Source organism: Cynocephalus volans, chromosome 12, assembly GCF_027409185.1.
Source record: "Cynocephalus volans isolate mCynVol1 chromosome 12, mCynVol1.pri, whole genome shotgun sequence".
NCBI classification, from domain to species: Eukaryota; Metazoa; Chordata; class Mammalia; order Dermoptera; family Cynocephalidae; genus Cynocephalus; species Cynocephalus volans.
This window is the reverse complement of record NC_084471.1, coordinates 105,030,233-105,051,953: the sequence shown is the minus strand read 5'-3', so window position 1 is coordinate 105,051,953 and position 21,721 is coordinate 105,030,233. Positions and strand designations below refer to the sequence as shown.

At 35.6% G+C, this 21,721-nt stretch overlaps 1 protein-coding gene across 1 annotated transcript; it reads left to right on the top strand.

Annotated features, from left to right (window-relative positions):
- Positions 1 to 499: 499 nt before the first annotated feature.
- CLEC9A (C-type lectin domain containing 9A) lies at positions 500 to 17,031 on the top strand. The gene is made up of 6 exons (XM_063115754.1): positions 500 to 590; positions 2,113 to 2,193; positions 11,421 to 11,567; positions 14,736 to 14,887; positions 16,113 to 16,234; positions 16,899 to 17,031. Exons 1-6 carry the CDS (start codon positions 500 to 502, stop codon positions 17,029 to 17,031), a joined length of 726 nt encoding a protein of 241 aa, XP_062971824.1.
- The last annotated feature ends 4,690 nt before the right edge of the window (positions 17,032 to 21,721 follow it).

The window sequence follows — 21,721 nt, the reverse complement described above, 5'->3', positions numbered from 1 at the left end:
GCTTTATGGTATATATCTTTCTAGCTTTCTTCTTTAAGGATACACACGCTCTGCAACTCTTTACACCCTCGTTTGCCCAATGTGAGCTGTCTTCACATCGTCATTATCTAGTTTACCCTCATGCTTCTTGTCCGATATCAAATAAAAGTGCACTCTTTGCACTTACATTTTTTTCTTCTTAACTGGAAATCAGTGCTATCCCCTTTAACATCTGCCACATTTTGGAAACCAGAGCAATATTGTTCTATTACTGGTCATTTTGAGTTCAGATCTTTCTCATTTCCTCCTTTACCAAGTTGTGTTTTGCCTTAAACTCCATAAACTTCCACTTTCTGGATGAAGATGCATCTATTCTACTCCTTAAACCCAAACATGTTTTCTCACTACTGTAAAAAAGTAGCCAATTTCAGTTTTATCGCCAACCTGCTCCTAACCCCTGGAGGTGTTATTTGTGTCGACCTCCCGTGTGGACTGCTTTAGCTATCAAAGCATCTCAAACATGCATGAGGAAGGAATATACACCTCTCTGCAGTGGGATAATCCAACACCAAACCCTTGCCGGAAACGTCCATCTTCCACCAAATGTTCAGGTAATGAGTTCTAATTATTTACTGTAAGACTTTAGAGTTTACGTTTTGTTTTCTGTTGTACAGTGAGCTCAAGATATTTCTTCTAATCTGAGATAACCTACTCAAGAATATTATAATGTGCATGGTTTTCTATATAAAATGAAGTGGAGAGGAGTAAGTAAAGATGAAAAAGGAAAAGAGCAAAAAACTTGCCAAATACTTGGTATTTCCCTCTCCCTCTCCCATCTCCATCTCTATCTCAGTCTCCCTGTCCAGTAAAGACAAAGAATTCCTAGATTTGGAATATAAGTGAAAGAAATGATACAGTTTTAATTATTTTAGTTCCTGCATAAAACACCCTGAAAATTATCTGATAAATATTAAGAAATAAAGAGAAAACAAAGGTTGAAAACTAGCAAATTCTCATCAGCCTGGAGCTTCCTACTATACTGATCAGTTCTTTATTATTAAATGTCTTTATTAGTTTCTTTTTGTTAGTGTAACAAATCACCACAAACACAGGGAATTAATACAACACAAATTTATCATCTTAAAGTTATCAAGGTCAGAAGTTGGAATTAATACAAAATCAAGGTGTTGGCAAGGTTCTGGGGTGGGGAGGGGGGTGTAATCCATTCTCTTGTCTTTCCTAGTTTCTAGAGCTGCATTTATTGCTTTCCTCGGCTCGTGATCCCTTCCTCCATCTTCAAAGCCAACAGCATAACATCTTCAAATGTTTTTCTGTTTCTACCGCCACATCACAATCTGTCCCTCTAATCTCCTGACTCTCACTTACCAGGACCCAGATAATCCAGGCTGATCTTCCATCTCCAAATTCTTAATTTAATGACATCTTCAAAGTCTTTTTTGCCACCCACATAAGGTAACATTTACAAGTTCCAGGGATTAGCACGTAGGCATCTTCAGCAGGGGCATTATTCATCCTACCACAATATCCAAAGATAAATTTTATCTATTATTTCCAGATTAGTGTTAAGAATGTAACAATTCACACATTCTTCATTTTTCCTTCCTGAATAGTTAAAAAATAGCTGGAAAAAATTCGTGTAAAAATCCAAGATTGTCCATTTAAAAGGAAATATCTTTGAACCAATCATGTTCAAATGACACTGAAAAGAGATGGGGAGATGTGAGATGGCATTCTCGCTCTCAAAAATTAAAGCTTGCTACCTGGCTTGTGATAATCCCTAAAAGACTGTTGCGAAAAACACTTAAATAGGGAGGTCATGACATTATATATATAAACATAAGAGAAGTAAACTATTAAATCTGTTTAATTTTGCCTTTTCCAAAATCACATGTACAAGTATTCCAGTTTATAATTTGCATTTCAAAGATTTTTAACACAGGTTCTCTTTTCCCTGTGATACACTGTTACAAGTTCCAGGTGTCAACAATTCTCCAGGAGAATTTTCAATGCCCAACGTTAATTTCTTTTTTTACTCAGTCTCATCTTATCCCCACCTCAGCCCTTTCATCTATTTTCTCTAACTCAATTTCATTTCCCCTATTCCACGTTTAGGAACATGGTGTTTTGTACTTGTGATTTTATGTGTTTTCTGCGTGGGCTTATTAGCAACATCTATTTTCTTGAGCATCAAATGTAAGTATAAAAAGATGTCTTCAAAATAATCTGTATTTATATATGTATTGTATACTAGATATAGCTTTATATATGATGATATAAGTATATAATTATATATAAAACTTTATAATTTATAAATGGATGAATAAAACAATTAAGAAATACCTGAATGCATGTAAATGATATAAAGTAATGGCTTCTGAATTTCAATTAAAAGATATTTATTTGATACAACTTTCTGAGCACTTGAATGCCGCTAATAACATTTAATGATCAATTGCATGTTATTTAATTCAAATATAATGCCTTCGGTCTCTGGGAAAAACAATGCAAATAATTACTTATGTTCTTTTTTTTTTTTTTTGAGGTTTTACATTTTATCTTTTAATATAGGAAAGAAAAGGGGGGAAAAAAAGACCATATCTCAGAATGGCTTGAAACCAAATTGTTTTTCATAGTCTGCATCATGCTTATGTTCTGATTCAACATGTGAGTCATGTTAACATGCCAAAGCATGCAATTTGAAAGATTTCAGAATAGCCTCTTCTATTTCTAATATGCATTTATTCTAAACTTGACTTTTTCCGATTATTTTAATGTGTTTCACTTTATATTAGGCAAGGTGCAATTTAAACTGTTTAATGAGAACCTGAGAGTAAGGACGATATATAACCACATTGCTTTATGCCTTTTAGTCCAAATTGAAGACATGTTTTCATGTCTGGCAAGTGAAATTTTTATAAAATATAATAATTGCAGAGCTGTAGATTCCATAGAAAGAACTAGGAACCTCTAATGCCACTCATGATAGAACTAAGAAAATATGCTTAGAAAGACATAGATAAAGGTTATTGTTTGGATGATTTCTCTTTCTCTTATGCCTTGGTAAATCATTTCTGTATGTAGGAGGCATAAGCTGAAGAGGAAGAATTATGACCTCTGAGAATGAGAAAGGGAGAGGTTCAGGTTTTCTTCCGCAATGTACAAAAGGCCTGATCTCGCCCATATTATGCTGTGAGCATCACTTTCCTGATCGGTCTTAGAGGAATATTTTAAGAATTATGATGAGCTGTCAGTAACTGTTACCTTGCCTATTTCCTCAAATAAAATATCACAACCCAGCACAAACGTCTGAACTTCCAGAAACTTTTCCTTATCTCTCTCTACCCTTCCTCTGTACTTGATTAAAAAAAAATTTCAAGCAAATTCCAGTCCAATTTTTTAAGAAGCTCACATATTAAATATCTGTTTACTAAACATACTGAAAACTAATTGAAATGTAACAGATAAATTAAATAACATCTAATAATTCTAATAATTAACATCTGTTTGGAAAATAGAATTATTTAATCAGGCCCCCTCACCTTAGGTCCAGTTGGGGGTGGTGAGGTGCATTCTTTGTAAATAAGTTGTGTGTGGGTGGAGTTAGTACTCACGTGCGGCGGGGGCGACGCAACTTGGCTGGCATTGACTGCCTCGGGAGTCTGCCCCACGCCACCGTGTTCTCAGACCTATGGCTCCAAGGACCTTTTTGCCAGTTACCTAGCTTATAGATCTGTATGTGAAGGGTTTGTGAATGGGCTCGAGGGGTCTGTGAGTGCCAGACTCTAGCTCTAGCTCTACACTAGGTCACCTTAAACATTCTTAGCACTTAAGGTTTTTTTTTGAAATAAGACTAGTTAGTGTAACAGAGCGGTTGTGTTAAGCATGAAGCAATTTCTTCACACATTTTGCCAAATAACTAATTGCTTGTCTCCATTAGTTATAGATTACATAATAACAAGTAGGCTTTGAGTTTATAAAAATGTTTATTTTTTAATAAATATTCAATTTGGTCATGTTCCATTTTAATAAAGTGTCGCATCCAATTTTCTTCATGAAAACTTACATTGTAAGACAATTGTCAGCACTTAAATTTAAATTACATGTATATTTTTTAGAAATAGGGACATGTTGTTGACAAAAAATAATGAATGAAAGCTATATCCTTCTATTTAAAAGTATTATTACATGAAAGTAATAATAGGCTAATTAAAAATTGTTACTATATATTATTTAGAGTGAATTCATAGATATCTGACAATAGAAGCACTAGGAAATATTACTCATGTTGTATTTATACTCATACAAAAGAATACAATGCAATAATTTAAAACTTCTTCTAGAACCATTGTTATTGACATTAAGAAACAGTTATGCAATATTTTTCCATGAAAGAACAAATTAAAGAGCCATGTATAGAAAAAATATGGTTTTCTAATAATTATATGTAAACATATATATACACAAACACGTATATTTCATATACATAGAAAAGGATTTCAATATACATAAACTAAATATTAATGACCATTACCTGAGTGGTAGGTTGCAAGGCAAGTTTCAAGGTTTCGAGGTAGGTTTCTTTTTACTATTTTGTATTTTCTAGTTTATCTACCATATTACTTATGCTAATTAATTTAAAGCTTTAGAGTACAAAATATATTCTAGGAAATCAGTTTTTTTCATTTGTTTTTACTGTTCATTTCATATTCCTAATTCATCAATTAGGTATAATGTATAGCACCTTATAAAAAATTCTTTTTGGGGGGGGTTGAAATTATATTGTTATTTCCTTATGTAGTTATATTGCTTAGTCTTTATTCCTCACTTGTGGCAAATTCATTACAACCTCAACACCAGTAAAGTTGTAACACTTTGCTTCCCGTTCAAGGTGAAACTCTAAAGAGAAGTCTCATTTCCCTTTCTCCAGTTTTATTACAGTTTTATGTAGTACAAACTATTCAGATCGTAATAAACAAAGCAACAACAGCTTCCAAAATATAGCTAATCTAGAAAAATTCATCAAAATTTAAAATTTAAATTCCTAAAAGGAAGACTATTAATTTTCAATGTCTAAGCATGCCACATTATTACTAGGACAGAATAAAGAACATCACTGCTCTACTCCCCACTCTGCTTAAGTCCAACCTTTTGCTAAGAGGAGGGAAAATAATCCAAGCAGCTGGCAGTCTGCGTTTCTAACTATCTGCAGATGAACGGGGCATAAACATCTGTGTTCTCTAGTCCATGGCTCCTTATTTCTTGTATTTTCTTCTCAGCAGCCATGTTGATAAGTAAACAGATCAGAATAGGTTACACGTAATTAAATGTTTTATTATGTATGCTGACTTGACCAGTTAATGGGAAATGAACAAAGTGCAGATGCAAATTGCTTTCTCAACAGTAAATTATATTTTTCCCATTCATGACAATATTCTCTATTAGGAGCACAGCCAAATTGTATCAAAGTCTTTTTCTGAGGCAGAGCTGAGTAGATCTTACATGGATCAACCTTAGTTAATATTCACTTCATTTGCATTTTTCTAACAAATATTATCCTAAAGTGGCAACCTGAGAGGAGTGGAGTTTGGCTGGTGCAGTTATTGTATGCAAGTTTAGTCTGTCTTGATATATTTCTTTTGTGATCTTGGTTACCTCCCTCTTGTGGTTAAAAAAAAACGAAATCATTTTACAGTTCTACCTATTTATTCTTCTCTTTTGCTTAGTTTTTCTCCACAAAAGATTTAATTTTTACTCCTCAAAGTCTGGCAAACATGTATAGCTTTTTGTTTTTTTCGTTTTTAAAATTTTTAATTCACTACTTGATTTCCTGGATGCCATTCTCTCCTCCTATATAACAACATGTCCACTTAATAACTACAACTTAGTAAGTACTAGTATATTATAAATTTATTTTAAGTCAATTATGTAACTCTGTTAAAACACTTCTGCATAGTAAATGCAGCTGTCATAGCCCCTCCACAGAGAACTAACAAATATGGTATGCAAAGTCACAGAATACAGAGCAAACATACAAAAATCAATTGTATTTTTAAATACTAGCAATGAACACAAGGACACCAAAATTAAAACTGCAGTATTTTAAAAATTTTTTAAATGAACGAAATATAAAATTTTTTAAAGGAAGAAAACATAAAATGAACAAATGTGAAAAGATGTCAGTTTTTCTCAAATTAATATAGAGGTTAATGAAACTTCTATCGAGATCTCAGCAAGATTTCTTGTAGATACAGACAAGATTATTTTAGAATTTATATAGAAAGTCAAAAGAACTAGAATAGTTAAAACTATTTTTAAAACAAGAATAAATTGATTTTAAAACTTATTATATAGCTATGTTAATCAAGGCTATTGTGTAAATAGATACAGCAATGAAATTCAATAGAGAACCTAGAAATAAACTCATACAAATATGCCCAACTGGCAAAAGAGCTAAGTAGGCATTTCTCTAAGGAAGATATACAAATGGCCAACAGACACATGAAAAAATGCTCAACATCACTCAGCATCCGGGAAATGCAAATCAAAACCACATTGAGATACCATCTAACCCCAGTTAGGATGGCTAAAATCCAAAAGACTCTGAACGATAAATGCTGGCGAGGTTGCGGAGAAAAAGGAACTCTCATACATTGTTGGTGGGACTGCAAAATGGTGCAGCCTCTATGGAAAATGGTATGGAGGTTCCTCAAACAATTGCAGATAGATCTACCATACGACCCAGCTATCCCACTGTTGGGAATATACCCAGAGGAATGGAAATCATCAAGTCGAAGGTATACCTGTTCCCCAATGTTCAACACAGCACTCTTTACAATAGCCAAGAGTTGGAACCAGCCAAAATGTCCATCATCAGATGAGTGGATATGGAAAATGTGGTACATCTACACAATGGAATACTACTCAGCTATAAAAACAAATGAAATACTGCCATTTGCAACAACATGGATGGACCTCGAGAGAATTATATTAAGTGAAACAAGTCAGGCACAGAAAGAGAAATACCACATGTTCTCACTTATTGGTGGGAGCTAAAAATTAATATATAAATTCACACACACACACACACACACACACACACAAACCAGGGGGCGGGGAAGAAGATATAACAACCACAACTACTTGAAGTTGATACGACAAGCAAACAGAAAGGACGTTGTTGGGGGGGAGGGGGAGAGGGAGAAGGGAGGGAGGTTTTGGTGATGGGGAGCAATAATCAGCCACAATGTATATCGACAAAATAAAACTTAAAAAACAAACAAACAAACAAACAAAAACACAAATATGCCCAACTGATTTTTGACATAGGAACAAAATCAGTTCAGTGGGGAAGTATAGCCTTTTTGAGAAATAGTGCTGGAGACATTAGACATCCATAGACAAAAAAGAAGTTTTCAAAAAGTCTCTCTATACAAAAATCAAAAATTAACTCAAAACGGATTGCAGTCTCAAATATAAAGAATGAAACTACAAAACTTTTAGAAAATATAGGAGAAAATCCTCAGTATATGAAGGCAAGCAAAGAGTTCTTAGACTTGAAATTAAAAAAAAAAAAAGGACTAAGAAAAGGAAAAAGGTGGAGGGACTTCATCAAAAATTAAAAATGTTTGCTCAGCAAAAGACGCTATTAAGATTAAAACAACAACAACAACAACAACAAGTTACAGACTAGAGTAAATACTTGCAAATCACTTATCTGGCAAAGAACTAGAATCTGAAATATATAAAGAGCTCTCAAACTCAACAGTAAAAAAAAAAACCATCTAATTAGAAAATGGGGGGGAAAAAAGACATAAAAAGACATTTCACCAAAGAGGATATACAGACATCAAATCAGCATAAGAAAAGATATTCAACATCATCAGCAATTTAAGCAAATGCAAATTGAAACCACAGCGAGACATCACTATATACCTGTAATAATGGCTAAAGTAAAAACTAGTGACAACATCAAACACTTCTGAGGTGATGGAGAAGCTATACCACTCATGCATTCCTGGGGGAATATAAAATGGCATACCACTTTAGAAAATAGTTTAGCACTTTCTAAAAATCTAAACTTGACACTTTCTTACAACACAGCATTTGCACTCAAAGAAATGAAAACATACTCACGCAAAAACCTGTGCACAAATGTTTATAGCAGCTTTGTTTGTGATGGCCAAAACCTGAAAACTACTCAGAGGTTCTTTAGTGGGTGAATGGTCAAGCAAATTGTGGTAATCCATATTATGGAATTCTACTCAACAGTAAAAAATTAATGAGCTGTTTATTTATACAGCAATCTGGATGAATCTTTAGAGAATTATTCTGTGTGAAAATAACCAATCACAAAAGGTTACATGCTATAAAATCCCATTTATATAACTTAATCAAAATGACAAAGTTGTAGAAATGGAACACAGATTAGTGATTGCCAGGAGTTAAGAAGGGGCCAGAGCAGGAGGGGAGTGGATATGTTTGTAGAAGGGTAATATGACAGATCCTCAGAGTGCTGGAGCAGCTGCCAATGCCAATATCCTGGTTGTGGCATTGATTTATAATTTGTAATATTTTATTATTGGGGGAAACTGGCTAAAGGGTACATGGGATTTCTCTATTATTTCAACAGCTGCATGTGAATCAATAATTAACTCAAAATAAAATTTTAGTTAAAAAATAAGAACAGGAAGCTTGTGTGTGATGGATACATTAATTATCTAGATTGTGGAGATGGTTTACTGTATGAACTTCAGCATGAAAATGTATCAAATTGTACTCTTTTAATATATGCTGTTGTATGTCAATTACACCTCAGTAACACGTTAGTAAATTGCAACAGCTATGACCTGCTCTACCCTTCCCCAGAAAACAATTTGATATATCCACTCAGTTTAAGAGTAAGTTAATGAGCCACAAGATAAAGCAGAAGTAATATACGGGACAAAGAAAGGAGTTGCGAAAAGATAGAAAAATATAGAAAGGAAGATGACAGACACAGAACATACAGGAGAAAGCTTAGCATATGTGTAATAGCAGATCCAAAAGTAGAAGAGACAGTTGGATAAAAGTAAAATTATAAGACTTTATGGTTAAAAATTGTGCAAAGTTAATCAAAAACATTACATTACAGGTTCAAGAAATTCTTTAAAAACCAAACAGGATAAAAAAATTCAATATTCATGTTAAGAAAAATATTTAATAAAATAAGAATAGATTCATTCTTCATAATATGATTTTTTTTTTTTTTTTTTTTGTCGTTTTTTTTTTTTCGTGACCTGCACTCAGCCAGTGAGCGCACTGGTCATTTCTATATAGGATCCGAACCCGCGGCGGGAGTGTCGCCGCGCTCCCAGCGCAGCACTCTACCGAGTGCGCCACGGGCTCGGCCCCATAATATGATTTTTAAAGAGAACTGGCTTCATAAGCTAGCCAGAATAGTAAGAAAAGAAAAACAAAAACTGGCATAAAAATTCCAGATATTGACATAAATTAGAAAGCTAAAATAATGATGGTCATGTAGTGCTGATATATGAATAGATAAGTACATATACATAATATAATTAAAACAGATTTATATCAAGAAGTTAAAGATGGTAACTAAAACGGGGTGGGGAGTTATTCAGTAAATGATGTGAGATGATATGGCTTCTGTGTAGCTGCGGGAAAAAAATGTTGAGGTCATGCCTTAAAATTTACAACAAAATAAACATCAGCTACATAAAAATGTAAATGTAAAAAATACTTATAAAAGTATAATCTCACATATAAAACTCTTACTAAAAGAGATTCAAAAAAATATTGGGTCTATGTCAGATAAACTATCACAAGCAAAGTCCAAAGATAAACTGGAAAAACGTAACTATAGCTCTTATCATACAAATTCTAATGTCATCAGTATGCAAGTGCACTAACAGTGTCATATAACCTGTTGGTTGCTAAAGAAGACTCATGGAACCCAAAATGACATTGCTTACAAATCTACAGTTTATTACAAGGTAAGGATGCAATTTAATAACAGCATTAAAATAAGGATATGTAACAGCCAAAGTCTGTCTCACAAGAAGGGGACTGGAAAAGTCAGGTACAGGTACCTTTCCCTTACTCTGTAAGTGACCTATCAGGACACAATTTCTCTCTTGGATCAGGGACCACTGGCATGTACATGGGGCACCTTAGTACCAAAGAGCCCAAATGGAGTGTCACTTGGGTATTCTTATATTTTGCTGATCACATGGGCACGTTCCTGCTAGATAACCAGCCTCAGCAGAGTTCTCTTGGGGTCTCATTATAACCAAGAGCAAGTTATCAGTCATTCATATTGTCATCAAATAAACAATGCTGACAAGCTAGCATAATCTGCCTCCACAATCCTCAGATCCATGATTACAAAGCTACGCTACTATCAGTATGTTTCATGCCTTGTCTAGGGGTCAGTGCCATGTGGGAACTTAGAAACACTGCTCAGGCTGACTCCAGGCCTGCAGGATTTAATTCTCACAGCACAATAAAACAATAAGGAAAAGATTAGAAACACAACTGGGAAAAAAATTACAAAGAGAAACATATACTTCGTAGAAAAGGAAATAGAAAAATCTGACTCTTATTTACATGTATTTGAAAAGAGTTTTAACCTCAAACATAAAAAACTACAAATTCAAATGAAATTGAAATATCATTTGCAACAGCAAATACGGAGGGTAACTGGGAAATATCTAATACAGTTTAAACGCGCACAAACATTGACCTAACAATTTATCTTTAAAATATACTTACACGTGCAAAATTATGAATGACTAAGGTTCTTTATATTGTATTTCTTTCTGTAACACAAAAAGATTACAAACAGTCAAAAAGCCAATAGAGAATTGCTAAAGTAAATAATGATACATCCATATGATGGAATTCTACACAGTTATAATGAAAAAAATGAGAAAGCTTTTTATGTACTGACATGAAAATGCGTCCAAAATATATTTTAAATGATAAAATAAACAGGTAAAGGGTCATGAAAATCGACTACAATGTATATTGAGAAGTTAAAATTCAAAAATTTTTTAAAAGGTGCCAAAACAATGTTGATTATTACCATGTGTGTAAATAGGAGAGAGGGGATTTTATGACCATCTGTTTGTAAAATTCAATTAGCTCTGAGGTTAAAAAAAAGAAATTGGCAAACTTGGCTGCTTTGGGGAGTGAAATAAGATGAATAAAGAAACAGGAGTAGAAAAGAGAATATTTGCTCTGCCTCCTTTGTACCTTTTGATTTTTGAACAATGTAAATTTTAAACAAAAACCTAAAATAATGCAAATTCAAATCTCAAACATAATCAGCAGTGTTTAGTCTTCTTTAGTCTGTGTTGAAGGATTACTTTGATATAAAATATCAGTATTTTATTGAAAATAATTGTTATTGTTTGAAGTGTTCCAGGTGTCCGCTATTGCAACAAAGCAGCAAGAAAAACTCAACCAACAGGACAGAGCATTGTTAAACTTTACACAGTGGAAGAGAAACCATGCCCTTCAGATGAAATACTGCCAAACCTTGATGCAAAGCTCTTTCAGTTCAGGTAATTGATATAAAATCAGTTTTCATTGCCTAGATCCAAATGTGTGCACAAATTTCTCAAAAGAAACAGGGACACATTTTATTCTCTGCATAACTGTTGTTCAGGATTTATAATTGGAGAGACATAATTTTGATCAATCTTCAGTTCAATCTTATTTATAGCCTCCATTGTATATGGAAAACACTGAGATTGCAAAAAACGCAGCTGAAGAAAATGTACTGTCAAATGCCAAAGTGGAATGTATGAAATTAGTAGGTCAGATTTAAAAAAAAAACAAAACAACATTATATGTCTTACCCAGTCACTCAAATTTGTGTGTCATTAATTCTACATCCAAATTTCTCAATGTGTTTAGTTTAGATTTTTCTTTTAAATTTAGATTTACTTCAATTCTCTTCAGATTCAAGTTTTGATAACTGAGCAGAAATTTTATTTTGAAAATGAGAGTATTTACCAAAAAATTATTACAACAGTGATAGATTCAGTTCTTTTAAAAATTCTGTAAAGTTACTCAAGTTTTATCTTTTATGTCCCTCGCAAACATTTTAAACCCAAAACAGTCTATTTCTATTTATCAAGTATTCTATGGTGACTTAATTAGCACTTAATAATACTTGTACATATAATTTAAAGAATTAACTTCCCTATAGTGGGGAATAAATTTAAATAATTGCCAATGAGAGGTAAAAATCTACCATAGGTCCTTCTGATTGAAACTGAAACAAGTAAATATTTAAAGAATCACAGTATGCTGAACAACGTTTTTATATATCATGGGCAATTGCAAGCTTGAGTTAGGCTCACCTCTGAACCATTAACCTTGAGTCCGGTAACAGTATCCATTTTGGATAACTGCAAATTCAACATGTTCTCCATCCCCTCAAGTACCATTGTCACCGCTAAGCTATAAGTTTAACAATGTTCAGAATATTGATTAGAATGGGTTCCAAACAAAGGATATTGAAGAGCCTTAAAGAACGTAACATTGCTTTCTCCTTGAAGGCTTTCGGTCAAGATAGTGTAATAGATGGTCCCCAGCGTCACTCTCTACCACAAGTCAACCAGTCTGTAACTATTAAAAAGCAATGACAGCCAAGCTGGGTCTGCTAGAGCTCAAGGGAAGAGAAGAAGAGACCTTCGGAGTTCATGACGGCAGGAGAAGCCACCATGAGAGAAAGAAAAAACTGCACCCACCGTTTCAAGCCCAGGCTGCTTCCAGGCTGGAGCAGCTGAGTGCATGGAGCAGGAGCCGGCAAACGTCACAGCTGTGCTCTTCAGATGAAGCGGCTTGGAGGCGGCAGGGGAGAAGAGGGCCTTGGTGGCCCCCAGGCCAGCAAGACCATTAACAGGGTTCCTGGACCCACATAGTGAGGGGCCACAACAACTGATAAAAGGAGCCACTCAGGCCAGTGAGTCTTTGGAAGGGACCTGCACACTGCCTGCCCCATGAGAAGTATTTGGAGCACAGAGAGAGATGGGTAACCAGGAGAACACTGGGGCACAGCAAGGACACCTGTTCTGTCCCCCAGTCAGCACAGGACCATTCACTGGAGACTGGTCAGGAATATAGAACTGCAGGGGGTGCATTTCGCTGAAAAAACTCAGGCCCAGACTAGAGTTTCCACACAACCCAGGAGTACCAGCTTTCTTGAGACCTGGAAGTACCTATAAAGTCAACCATTAAAACCTGAGCTGCGCAAAAAGCCTTCCCTAGGGAACCAGCAGCAAAGCAGCAATTCAGCCTAACTACAGAATTCAAGCACTGGTACCCACAGGAAGTTCCTGCATTTTAGGAGTAAGCAAGGGACAACTAAATGTTCCAGCACAGAGTTTAAGTGGTAGGAACAGCAAATAATCCAACACAGAACTGGAAGAAAAAACAAAGTACCCACAGACCAGAGACAAAGTTTGATATTAACTAGTAAAGGTCTCACATCACCAAAGAACACCTGTAACACCTAGAAGGACTGGAAGTCCCCTGGGCTACCAATCCAAGGAGGGGAGAGGGCTGGGGTCCCCAGACAGGCCCCCCAACACCCACAACCAGCCCAGCAATGACCACCAAGCTGCCACAGGAAGTGCCCTGGGCTCCTGAGCTGGGGTGGTGGGGGGTGAGGGCTTCAGCTACCACCCCCCCCCCGACATCTATACCCAGCCCAGCAATGACCAAGCCACTGCTGGAAGCTCCCTGGTCTCCCTTGTAGGAATGAGGGGGGCCAAAGGCCTCAATCCCACCCATCCTTCTCTCGCTCCTCTCTCCCTCCCCCCTCCGCTGCTCTGCAACAACATCATAGAATGTAAAAAAAAAATAAAATAAACTTTAAAAAGTAAAGAAGTCAACATCTGGGCCATGGTAACTGTTAAAGAACTAGTTTTCACCCTATATAGTGGTTCTCTCTCTAGACACTGGAGTTCTGGAAGTTGCAGTGTCTTTCCTTCTATAAAACTCTGCCAAACTACTTGGTCAAATCATCGCTCTTCGGTTCCCCTCTTATACATTTGATTATCTTTCTTTTGTGAATACATTTTTTTCTTAAGACAGCTTCCATAAAACTGATTAAACAATAAGGCTTACTTTTTTAGTTATATTGGAGTCCTAAAATAAGCATACTGTTCATTTACATCCATCCTCAATTTTCCCCACCTACATGTTTTCAAATCACTCCTTCAGGTGCGTTATTTATCCTCTCCATTATATATGAAATATTTTCTTGTTTAACTCTCAGAATTTAAACATCAAGTCAAGGCTTATTACTCAACCAGTCTAAATGATCGAGTGCACTTCCAGCTAAATTGGGGCAGTAAGATTAACAGACATCAAATGATAAGCAAATAAGTGAAGACTATAAATGATGTAAATTCAAGAAAAGGGAAGATTAATAAAACTAGAATAGGTCAATTTTATAGGAGAGGAAGGATTTGGGTAAAGTTATCCCCAAATTAATTTTATCTTAAACTAACTCTTAAAACCCTGTTGCAGGTAGAAATTATTATATAAATCTTACTGTGTTCAACCTCAGAAAAGCTGGATTTGGTAAGTGCCACATCGTACGAACCCTTCTGTTAGAGTGTCAGTTTCACTAAGGGACACGTAAGGGGTTATTTGGGGGACATGTTCTACAAATATTTTACAATGGCAATAACAAAGTAATATGTTTATATTCAAAGCTTATAACTGCAGTCCTTGTCCAGACAACTGGATTCAGAATGGAAAAAGTTGTTATTATGTCTTTGAAAATTGGAAAATTTGGCACACCAGTGAAGAGGATTGTTTAAAGGAGGGCTCCAATCTTCTACAAATAGACAGCAAAGAAGAAATGGTAAACACTTTTATGGTTTCACATCATTCTGAAAGTCCCATGTTACCTGTTTTAAAAAAGCACAGATTCTCTTAAGATAGAATCCCTTAAAATTCTACAACAGTAACCCCCTTGCTAAGACAACGATTTAAAACAGACAAAGTAGGAACTGGCATTGTTTGTTTCCCTTTTAATGTGAGAGGGGAAAAAACACAGAATGGTTATCCAGAAATTAAGGAGAATATGTTAGTTCTATGTCCTTTGTTAATAAAAAAGGGGAGGGATAAGAGGAATGACGTTTTGTGATATGCTAATCCACTCCAAGATGTACATACATTATAATTGTATAATTGTATATATGTTTCAAATGTGTTATATTTAATGATGTAGAGAAATGTAATAACCTATAACAATCTTGTGCTTATCAAAGAAAACAGAATTATAAAAACTGAGGGGATGTCATGAAACAGATGGGTCTATAAAAACAAATATTGGCTAAATGAAATGTTTAATTGACACTAAACCCAGATTACTAACATTTTAACATGTGAACAATAAAATGTTTTCCTGAAATTATTTTACCCAAGTATGTGTGTAAAATACAGTGCATAATTATGCATTTCTGACCTTATTAAAAACGTATCCCTCCTATAATCAGTAATTAGTTGAAGTCCATTTCTACAAAAATAATGGGAAAACAATTTTAAGGATATGGATTAACCAAAATGATTTAAACCAACATAACAATTATGGGTATACAAAATGTTTTTTCTGTGCAAATTTGATAATAAATGTTAGAAACATTTCTTCTATCAAAATATGCTTAAAATTAAATTAAGGAATCTCCGAAACTATTTCCCATATTGAAATATCCTGGGAAAGAGAGATCTATGTGGTCTGTGATGTGAAGGATATTTTTACTTCCGATAATGAAAGTTCAGTATAACGCACTTACCTTTTTTTTTTTACATATGCTATCTGCCAGACCCTGAGCCTTTCAAAACTAATTTAATACCAGATGACTATTTTTTCCCATAGTCCTTAATACCACATTGATCCTATAGCAGTAGAAAAGAGTCTACAAAACGTATCCCTACTTTTTAAAAATACAGCCCTGTCTTTCTCTAGCTCTCAAGTTCTCTTTCATTTCTGGCTAGACAAAATGTCACACTTTCCATTTCATAGCAGTTTTGTTTGTGGTTTGTTTGTTTTTCTCAGTTCCCAGTTCAGGCCTTGTTTCTTATAGGATTTCATCACTGGAGACTTGAGGAAGATCAAGAGGGGCTATGAGTACTGGGTGGGGCTGTCTCGGGACCACCTCAGCAGACCTTGGCTTTGGCAAGACGGTTCGTCTCTCTCTCCTGACCTGTAAGTCTCTGAGGGACATGTTAAAAGAAAAATTAGAAACATGAGAGAATTAAAAGGTTTGTTTTACTTTATATCTAGGATTTCCTCCAGAAGACATAATCAGTATTATAATTTCGCAGGCTACCGACTGGAATTAAAGATTAACATAATTAATAGTAGCTTTACGGCTTTAAAGTGTTCTCCTCAACCCTGCTACCATTGTCCTCTAGAAAATTCACACAAGAGCTGAGTGTCTAAATGAGCAGTACAATACAGCTCTCCAGTGTGCCCCTTGCTATCACTTCATGCTTAGAAAGGGATAAGGCAATGAGATTACAGAAACTATTAAGCGATTTCCATATTAAGCTTTCCAGGGAGATTGGTAAGCAGAATCAGATGCCTTAGTATTTTGAATAGTAAGAGTCAGGAAAGAGATTCTAACTTAGAGTTTAACTTTCTGTATCCATAGTTTGTTTTTTCTTCATGTGTTGGTCTTTCTAATTATATTAACATATTTTAGTTGAGAGAAAACAGCTATTATTGAAGGAGGAGGATGAAACCACAACAGGAGGGTGTCTTATTAAATAAAATAAAACAGAGAGCTACACACCTCTCACTAGTTATCCACAAAAGCATTATGGCAACCCCCAAATCTAACCTCAGATACACTAACTTGCCTTTCCAGGTTGCCAACAGAGAGACCCCAATCAACTAACCAGGTCTGCGGATACCTCAGAGACAATTCCCTTTTTTTGGCCAACTGCAGCGCTTGGAAATACTTTATCTGTGAAAAGAATGCTTTAAGATCCTCTGCCTAAAAAAAAAAAAAAAAAAAAAGTATGCTCAAAGTGATCTCTGTAATATACTAGTGTTTGGAACAGGCCGTTGAAATACCTGCCACAAAAAGCCTAAGAGCAAATACAGAAGTAAAGTGATATGTGGAACATGAAATTAGCAACCTGGGACTCAAAATTTGCATTTACACTTAGTCATATTCTCCAATAGTTTCCAGATTTCATATGATGTTGTTTAAATTGCCAACAATAAAATTGACTTAGAGCAACAAAAGACCAAAACCCTGCAGAGTTGAGAACAAACTGAAGAAAGTTATTTTCATTTTTTTGAACTCAAAGTGACTGTAAACTTCACGCAGAAATCTATAAGTTGGTGGTGATTGTGCTGTCATAGCTGACTGATATGCTTTTTAATAATAAATAAATTTGGCTTTTTAAATTTACTGTCTGCTAGATCTTTCTATGCATCGTATAGGGTTCCTGTCATGATGTTATTGAACTGATGGGATGGAAGAACAGAGATATGGATTTCCAGTTTGGAAGGCAGGCAGGCTTCTCTCTGTAGTCGCACAGTACTCTTTTCAGGACTGCAGAATTCCACTGGAGGGTTGAACTACTGTAACTTCTCATAAGTGCAAGGGAGAGTCCGGTGACGGTATCAGTGTGTCCTCCAGTAAAAGACACTGTGCACTTCCTTCTTCCGTCTCACTGCCATCTCAGCACTCACAAATCAAAGGGCTCATGGTTTGAACTCTCAAGGTTCACACTCCAGCACTTTTCACTGTATCTCTCAGTGCCTCCATTTTCTCATTGTAAAATAGAAATAGGACTTACTCCAAAATATTGTTTAAGGATTAAACTATAAATATAAATAAATTCCTGAGAAGAGTGTCTTTCATAGATTTGAACACAATATCAGTGCTCACTGTTGTTATCTGGAGTAAATCACTAGGTATCTCTAGGAATCAACCTTATTTGTGTATTCCATGTAAAAATGATCCCTTTTCCTGCTCATGTTGCAGGGATATAGAGAAGCCAAAGTTTATAGGTATAATGTCAGCAACTCTCTGGAGAGAATATCTGTTTTAAAGTTCATAAATCTTCCTCAAGTAAATCTATAGACAGTCTCTGCCCTAGGTCTGCAGCCTCCTTGAAGCACAGACTATCTTGTTTCCAAGAGACAGTTGATATGGAGGTAACTTGTGATCTACAGGAAGGAAAAATTCACTGCTGGTTATGTCAGTTCTTCACCATTTACCATCCCTAAAACAACACCTTACTACATAGTATGTTCTCAATAAATATTTGGTAAATTCAATATTATTTTATTTAACCCTTCATTTATCAAAAGGACTAGCTGAGATACATTAGATTCTCATCTTTTCATCCTTATAATAAAGGTACCACTTAAATAAATGATTTAAAAATAAAACCTGATTCACTAAGACAGTGGAAATCATTTAAATGTAACTAAAACTTCTTTTAACTAGGTTTTCCCAATGGGCAAGGTTTTGTAAGGATGGGAAGAACCTGTTTTTGTTTTTCTTTATTTACCTTTGACCTGGAGTTTAAATGGTGAAAGTTTCAGTAAATGGGATTTTTCTCTAGTTTTCTGCAGAACCTGGAGAAGGAGACTAGCAAAGAAAATGCAGTATAAATTGTCTCCTCTGGTTTTTACAGCTGGCAGCTGGCAGCTGGCAGCTGAATATAATAACCCGGAATAAAGAAGACACAATAGTGATTTTCAGTAGTAAAGACTGTTTGTCTTCAAAATTCTTCCAAGTATTGTCATGGAGCTATGTTTAGGGAAAGGATAAGAAGCATTTATACTTCTTTTTAGAAAAAGTACAGTGAAGGAAAAGGCAAACATCCTTCAGCTGATGTGATCCTGCCGGTACATGATGCATTGTTTATAAGTTAGAATTTTATATACACGCAGCTGGCACAAGCTCCTACAAATTCCCTCAGCAGCAATGCCTCCGCACACAGATGCTGTGGGTGGGGGACTTTTCCCTGCAGGTTGCTTTTGGCCCAGGATACCATGGCTTTTTAAAGGCAGTTTAGCACTGGGATAACAAGTTTTATATCCTAGTCCCGTCAATAATAACTTGAGTATCTTTGATGCACCTCGTTGAATTTCAAGTTAGCTTTAAAAAAGGGAAAAGAAAAGAAAAAAGAACTAACCTGCACGTGTAAATAGACCTTTTTACATGGTATGGTCAAATGCATTAGATGTGTAAAAAGAAAAACATTAAAATAACATTGATAGAATAATAAGTATTATTAAAGTTTAAAATCTATTCATACAATGAACCTTGTACAAAAGGCGTGTGTGCGTGAAACCAGATTAAGAAGCTTTACATATTCTTCAGAAACTACAAGAATCCCTCTACAGAGGATTTGACTCCAAACATTAAGGCTGGCCCTGAGACAACCTACTAGACTCTTCTACGTAGCTCATAATCTGCTCGCATCCCTCAAATAAAAGCTCTCCGTTACCCTTCCCACACTTCCTGTTGTTACAGGGCTCTTAGCCTGTTTCCTGTGGATAAGTCCTGAGAACTGGTTCAATATCCTCAGGAAAAAAAAATAGCTCATTGTGTACCCTGGGGAACTTGGCTACACCAGGAAAGCCTGCGTTCCTCATTCGACTTTTCCTCTAACTTCTCTGGAGTCACCTACACACATGAGAGTCCAGAAGAGAAAAGGTCTTGTGCTAAAAGTCCAGTTCATGTGGTGCCCCTCTCTGATTCTCAACTGAACCTGTTTCCAGCAAATCATATGTGGATGTTCATTTTATAATTATTTCCTATTGTAAAAAAAAAGAAAAATTAAAGTTTGTGGAGAGAGTGTTGCACCATACTCATTTTCTGTTCTTTTGAAATGTTTGTTCATATTGTGATCAACATTGTGAGTTTTGTTATAGGGATGAAGGGACTGAGGGCAAAGGTGAAGAAGAATAGCTCAGGAAAACAAGTATGTCAATCAAGTGCTCTATTTCTTCCTTCTCACCATCTCCAATGACACTTTCCCTTAGGTCCTAGAACTGGAGGGAGAATATCATTGAACATTCACTTTCCAGGGAGCTAGACATTTCAAAACAAGGCTTTTATTTATTTATTTATTTATTAGTTTTATTTTATTTTGTCAATACACAATGTGTGGTTGATTATTGTGGCCCCTTACTGAGACCGCCCTCCCTCCTCCCCCACCCCCCTCCCTCCCAACAATGTCCTTTCTGTTCATTTGTCGTATCAACTTCAAGGAATTGTTGTGTCTTCTTCCCTCCCCCCACCGAGTTTGTGTGTTTATTTATTTATTTTTAGCTCCTACAAATAACTGAGAACATGTGATATTTCTCTTTCTGTGCCTGACTTGTTTCACTTAATATAATTCTTTCTAGGTCCATCCATGTCATTGCAAATGGCAGTATTTCATTCTTTTCTATAGCTGAGTAGTATTCCATTGTGTAGATATACCACAGTTTCCATATTCACTCATCTGATGATGGACATTTGGGCTGGTTCCAACTCTTAGCTATCGTAAAGAGTGCTGCAATGAGCATTGGGGAACAGGTATACCTTTGACTTGATGATTTCCATTCCTCTGGGTATATTCCCAGCACAGGGATAGCTGGGTCATATGGTAGATCTATCTGCAATTGTTTGAGGAACCTCCATACCGTTTTCCATAGAGGCTTCACCATTTTGCAGTCCCACCAACAATGTACGAGAATTCCTTTTTCTCCACAACCTCACCAGCATTTATCATTCAGAGTCTTTTGAATATTAGCCATCCTAACTGGGGTGAGATGGTATCTCAGTGTGGTTTTGATTTGCATTTCCTGAATGCTGAGTGATGTTGAGGATTTTTTCATGTATTTGTGGCCATTCGTATATCTTCTTTTGAGAAATACCTATTTAGCTCTTTTGCCCCTTTTTTAATTGGGTTACTTGTTTTTTTCTTGTAAAGTTGGTTCAGTTCCTTGTATATTCTGGATATTAATCCTTTGTCTGATGTATGTTTTGCAAATATTTTCTCCCACTCTGTTAGTTGTCTTTTAACTCTGTTAATTGTTTCTTTTGCTGTACAGAAGTTTTTTAGTTTGATATAATCCCATTTGTTTATTTTTCCTTTGGTTGCTCGTGCTTTTGGGGTCATATTCTTGAAGTCTGTGCCCAATCCCACTTCTTGAAGGGTTTCTCCTGTTTTCTTTAAGAAGTTTTATTGTTTCAGGGTGTATATTTAATTCTTTAATCCATTTTGACTTTATTTTAGTATATGGTGAGAGGTATGGGTTTAGTTTCATTCTCCTGCATATGGAAATCCAGTTATCCCAGCACCATTTGCTAAAGAGGCGGTCTCTTCCCCAGTGTATAGGCTTGGTGCCTTTGTCAAAGATCAGATGGCTGTAGGTGTGTGGGTTGATTTCTGGATTCTCTATTCTATTCCATTGATCAGTGTGTCTGTTTTTATGCCAGTGCCATGCTGCAAAACAAGGCTTTTAAAAGGCCGCTTGTCATCCATGCCTGAGCTGGACTGCAGTTACAGGAGATATCATGAGTTAAAACTTGAGTGAGTATCATGTCCCTATTTTACTACTTAGTCCACCAGGTCATTTGACTTTCACAAGGTCAAAGGCTTTCTTTCTGCAGCAGCAAGGCTTAAATAATAATTGCTTAACTACAGGTTTAATCCTCATTTATTATGCACC